This window comes from Hermetia illucens, chromosome 3 (genome assembly GCF_905115235.1).
Source record: "Hermetia illucens chromosome 3, iHerIll2.2.curated.20191125, whole genome shotgun sequence".
In the NCBI taxonomy this organism is placed as follows: Eukaryota; Metazoa; Arthropoda; class Insecta; order Diptera; family Stratiomyidae; genus Hermetia; species Hermetia illucens.
The window spans coordinates 57,530,803-57,536,802 of NC_051851.1; the positions used below are offsets into that span (position 1 = coordinate 57,530,803).

Here is a 6,000-nt window from a genome sequence, read left to right on the forward strand (position 1 = left end):
GAGCATTTGATGGACATCGACGTTATATTCTCAACACATCTTCAGTATCTTTCAGGGAGAATATCAGATTAATTTTAACTTTTCACATTGGAATTCTGTCAGATATTCACTAACGATATTTTTTGAGAAGGGTTCGAGCCCTCTTTTAATTGTTTTTTAAACAAATTTGCAATATGTCCACAATAACCTCGGTAGTTCTCGCAAAGCTTGTCATCTAGGACAAATGACACTTTTGCACAATGCTTCCGACATAGTTTCGTCAAACCAAACAGCTCATGAAGCTTGATCGCTATCCCCGTACTCTTTGTTTTTAGTACCTCCAGAGGTATTTCATCCACAACAAACGCTTTCTTGCTTCTGAGCGTTTTAATTCCGTCTTCGACTTTTTGATTGTAGGGCGCACCATAGGCATAATATCGTCTTCCTCAGATGAGAGTGTTATTTGGTACGAGGCATTGTTTGCTTATCCGAACTTAGACGTTCTTGGTCCATGTCAGAGTAAGGTGTAAACTGTTTTTTCACGAATAGCGTCTTCACCGTCAAGAGCACAAATGTTACTTCAGAATTAAAATAAAATAAACAAAAAAGCTGTCGAAAGGATCCTGCTGTTTAGTAAACTGATAAACTTCATATTTAAGGCTAGAAGTAACTCATATTCAAAATTTAAAAACTTGAAAAGGTAGTCAAAACAGCGATAAATAACTCGCTCACTTCCAAACCCAGGAGTAATTTGTACAATACGCTATATTGAATTTATTTAGTTTTCATCATCATCATCAACGGCGCAACAACCAGTATCCGGTCTAGGCCTGCCTTAATAAGGAACTCCAGACATCCCGGTTTTGCGCCGAGGTCCACCAATTCGATATCCCTAAAAGCTGTCTGGCGTCCTGACCCACGCCATCGCCCCATCTTAGGCAGGGTCTGCCTCGTCTTCTTTTTCTACCATAGATATTGCCCTTATAGGCTTTCCGGGCGGGATCATCCTCATCCCATATTTAGTTTTGGTGACCCTAATGGATAAAAATATTTTTTACGCGATTTAAAGACAAAAATTCACAAGATTAAAGAAGAGGATTTTCGTTGGTGTCGTCTAGTTTTACTCTTACAAGCCTCAAGGAGCATTGCAAAAAAGTATTGCAAGGTGTTGCGTTGTATCATTGGCGGAACATGCCTTGATTACATCCAAAATGAGAATATCAGCGATTAATATGGGGTTACACTGATCGCGGAAAAAATGCGAGAGAGGCGTCTTCGATGGTATGGTCATGTCACTCGTGAGAGAGTTCATTTGCCAAGATTGGTTTGAACATTGACGTCGATGGTAAGCGACCAAAACGCCGGCCGAAACAACGGTGGCTTGATACACTGGGCGATGATTTAAAATCCTCGCGCCTGCATTCAGATCAGGCCTTTTATAGAATAACCGATCATGACGATCATCCCGCTCGTGAACGGAACAAAGGCTAAGGAAAAAGAAGATTGCCGAAAGTCAACATTGATTGCATTTCGTTGAGTTTATTTAAGATGAAAAAGAATTTCGCTTTTAAAGGGGTAATACCGTATGAAGGCCGTTTTTTTTTTGCTTTTTTTTCTAGATTTTTTTTGTGAAGAACCGAATAAAGATACAAATACGAATATATATTAACATCTTCAGCATGCGTAACAATTTTTCCAGTCCGATAGTATAGTTCATTATTGAAATACAGAGGAACTTATACACCCATCTCCAAAAAGGTATTTTTCTGCTGCGTTGTGATCATCTCAAAGAAAAGAGTAAACGGCATTTTAACGTGTAGACTTAACTACAACTAGAATTATTAAAAAATATTGAAAGCTAAATTGTTGATGCTTTGTTAAGCTGTTTTCTTTTTGTAATTTTGGTGTTTTTCCAAGATTTCTTAAATGAATAAAAAAAAGTACTGAATGAATAGCAATTATCCTAGTTTGCGAACCGTAGAGATATGTTTTGAATAAGTCATGACAATTTCAAAGAATTTCGTTGGATAGTTTTTGGCTATTGGCGGCAGCAGATTTTGAACATGCAGTTTCGAGAAAAACGCACTTAAAAAGTAGAATGTGATTTAAAATCTTAACTAATCATTAATCTGCTATACCGAAAGCATAAACCTTAGGTTTCTTGAAGAAACAGGTGTAAACCTTTGGTTTCAATTCTTGTCCTTTTAGCGAAGTAATTCGAACGTCATTCGGATCGATAAATACGCGTTTTATGGCATGTGACATTTTACCTGTTTAATACTGTAATTTCCGAACTACTTCGAATATCAAAAAATCACTTTGCCCATATATTCTACACTATATCTAGATACAATTGATGTCATAAAAAACAGATTCCTCGGATCCGACAGGTGGGATGACCTCCTTAAACGAACATAACAACGCGATCGTTTGGACAACAAGCAGTCTTTGGAGAAGAGTGGGGTTTTTAGTTATTTCCGTTAATATCTGCATGAAACTTGTAGAAAATAAAATTTGCTGTTTATATGTAGAAAATAGACGAGCACTTCATAGTACATCGTTTGGGCCCATCTCTGTCACCGATTTCAGTATCAGGAATCGCCGGCTTAAAACTATTCTAGGATCAACCAACAACCCAATCGATCAAGTGACCAAATCGGGTGTAGACAGATCCGAATAAATGTTGAAACGAGGCTCGGTGAGTAGTCAAGGAAAGCGGAGCTAGCAGGAAAAAAGGGTCAACTGATTTCTGATCAAAATTAGAAGAGCACATTGCCTAAACGACCTTCTCCTTTTCCAAGGAAGATGTAAAAATACGGTAGATTCCCAATAACTCATGGGGCTGACGATTTGGTACGACATATCGGGATTGCAAAATAAAGACAGTTAACTCTGAACCGGAAAATTCGTACGAATTAGCCGGAAGTAATCGAATAATCGATGTATACATTATCGAGATTCCACTTTATAAGGAAAGTGGACGTATCGGAAAATATAAAAAAACCGAGGCAACGAATATTCCTGGCTTTTCAAGTTTATCAGGAAACATACTCGAAACATCAATTGTATCTATGCCATTCTCCCTGGGAGATAAAGAAACAAAAGGTAATGAAAATTCAATTACAGGTCAAGTCTTTACTCATCCAGTTTGTAAAGCGAGAAACATGAATCTGAAGATTCTAGATTGCTTTCTTCTTCAGAACTTTAGCACTGAGAAAGGCGACAAGTAGTATATGCGAAAGGAAACAATTCGACCTTTAATTTATTTTATATCATTTGACATGGCATACATTTTGTTAAGTAACTTGCTTATTTTTTTGTAAATGAAGGTCATGTTTTTCCAAAAGGGAGAATTCTATGATTTCAACTACTTTTTTTTGGGCTTCATAAATGATTCCATAATCTAGCAGGTAAGTTATTCTCCATATTATGTAGCTCGCCAGGGGAAAATTACGTAGCTGTCTGTAAAAAAGGAGGTTTTAACTAAATTTGGCAGTTCAATGAGGAAATCATCGAGAAATTCGTTCACTGGTTGAAATTTTCTTTGAGGAGAATGGCTTTTATGTCCTTTCCATTCTATCAGGAGAGGCACTCTGTGAAATGTTCAGAATTTACTGAATAGAGCTCTTTATTTTACCCACTAACTGTATAACATGCTTATGAAGAAAGTAACAAATAGAAAATCATATTTACCTTATTAACTAGCGTAAAGAGAACAAAAGCGACTATCCAAAAACAGTCGCTTCGCCTCATTTTTCTATGAATTCCTTTAAACATTCTAGTCAGTAACATTATTTAAGTACTCCACAAATATCCTTGTGGCGTTGTTGCTAAGATTTAACGTTGAATCTTTCAACCCCGCGCGAAACCGTATCTAATCCGTTTATTCATTCAGAAATTCATGAGCACTTTCCACTGATAGGAAATATGTTTGAACGAGACGTCGAAGGACGCAGCATGATCACACCGTCTAAGATACTCCACTATAAATCAGCGAGACAATTTCATCCTTTTTCCATCACCGAGAGAATTTTCCAAATTTATGGAATTGTCGTACACGATTTCCGTTAAAATGCAACAACAAACATGATATCTCATTATCAGTTGGGCACAATATGAATCCCGGTCACTGGCACTATTAACCACATCCTTAAAGCACTTTCGAAATCAGGTTTCTTAGAAACTATCACCGGTGAAAATCCGTCAGAGGCACACGTAATCCTTTGTCACCGAGTCAGGTGTAACGAACAGATAGTGCCTCCTGAACACCAAAAATTCCAAACCTTTAGGGCAGATGTCCGGATCTGAACGAGCAAGGATCCTCGTTACGGCGCCAAATTATCCAATTTCGAGGGGACATGAAAGTGTAAATAATAGAAAGGGTTGGTTGGTAGCACGCGATAGTCGCCGTTGCCGGCACCGTCAGCGCCGGTCTACAAATTCTTGCACTTCCTTAACAGAAACCTCCGTAATCCACACTACGAGTCCCCGCACGGAACTGCGTTCAAACCACAAACTGACCAATAAAAGTGAAACGGACGCACAAAAACAAATTTAACCCTTACTTTTCAGGTGGCTACAAATTGTAGTTCATTTGACGTTGTATACTCGCTTTTCTGCGGTTTGTCCGGAAAACCATTGAAGAAAAAATGTTAAACGCACGGTCAGATAAAAGGACACCAAAAACTACCGGATGCGACGGAAGTAGCACTTCGGCTGGAAGGGACGCACAAAAGATGATCCTTCGAGGCACAATAATAAATCGAGTTACACGCGCAGCGACAGGTGAATCAGGTGAATGCAATAAAACACTGAAGGTTCCACAGGCGCACAAAGCAAACGTAACGACTAAAAGCAAAAAACCAATCCCAAATCTGTACGCGTACGACGCAACCGCGACTCAAACCACACAAACGGCAACGTGAAACTGTTTCCGTAATTCACAGTCCTCGGGCAAGACCCCAGGGTCTGGGCGGAGCAGCTTACTGCAGCGGCGGTGGATTCACGGCTTCTTCGCGGCTTAACCGTTCACCTTTCTAAGCAGTTGGCGCGAAAGAGACGGTCACCAATGGAAGTGGAGGCGCTGCGAGCACTCAAGATGCTGAGAACGGAACCGGATCTAAGCTTGGCTTGAATCGGCGGCAACAACTCCGGTCGCGAGAGAACCCCGGCTGCAAAGGGGCAAAACAGCCGCCGCGATTGGTTCGCCGTGAACACGACTCTCCGCAACTGGAATCAACGCCGAGGGGAACTGGAAGCGAAGAAGCCGACCAGTGCACGTTCGCACTCAAAGTGGGAAACGGAAAACCCCTCCTGAGCATCTTAAATCTGAAATCACGTTCAGAAGCATCTTTTCAGCCCAGCGTCGCTGCATCCGTACATGCGCGGATGCTGGGAATAGGGACGCATGGACCGTGGACCGGGTGTGCTCTGTGCGTGCGGCGATACGTTGCGCTCTAAAAATAACTTCTTGGGAGTTGTGCCGCGCTCGTCTGAATCTAAAATGCGCCTGGAACCTGATGTGGAACTGTTGCTTTGACCCGACTTCCGACGAGAAGTCGCCCTTGCCCGAGGGTTGATCATCATTCATATCTCGGATGCAAGCCTTCAACCCGGGGTGCTTTGACCTTTTGTTTGCGTCCGAACCGAAGGCGGTTATTTCTTGTTTACAATGCACTAAGGTGAGGGTTGTCGGCAGTATTTGAGCCAATCCAGGCCCTCGTTAGTTTCGGCGACGTGGTTTGGCTGAAGTCGATGGTGAGGTGATAAGTTGCTGTGATAAGTTAATATGCATTGGAATTGAATTAATTTAAGATTTTTCGTTTAATTTGAATGCGTTGCACAGTCGTTGCATTGAAACTACAATTAATTAGTCCCGAAAACTGATAAAGTAGTCTGTTGATTGCTAGTCCATCAGTAACTACTGAGGATTGGGTTTGCTATCATTTATAGGCCCAAGTAACTATCTTGAAATTGGAAAAGTATCGAATGCGAAATTTATAGAGTGGAATAGGGAGCTGA

At 40.7% G+C, this 6,000-nt stretch overlaps 1 protein-coding gene across 1 annotated transcript in view; it reads right to left on the bottom strand.

Moving 5' to 3' along the window:
* Window positions 1–4,884, bottom strand: part of LOC119652452 (protein serrate) — a 168,388-nt gene extending 163,504 nt beyond the window's left edge. Inside the window, exon 1 of the mRNA XM_038056597.1 lies at window positions 3,673–4,884. Within this exon, the coding sequence (XP_037912525.1) occupies window positions 3,673–3,771 (99 nt within the window). The 5' untranslated portion in view covers window positions 3,772–4,884. The remainder of the gene's footprint in view (window positions 1–3,672) is intronic.
* Between the last annotated feature and the right edge of the window lie 1,116 nt (window positions 4,885–6,000).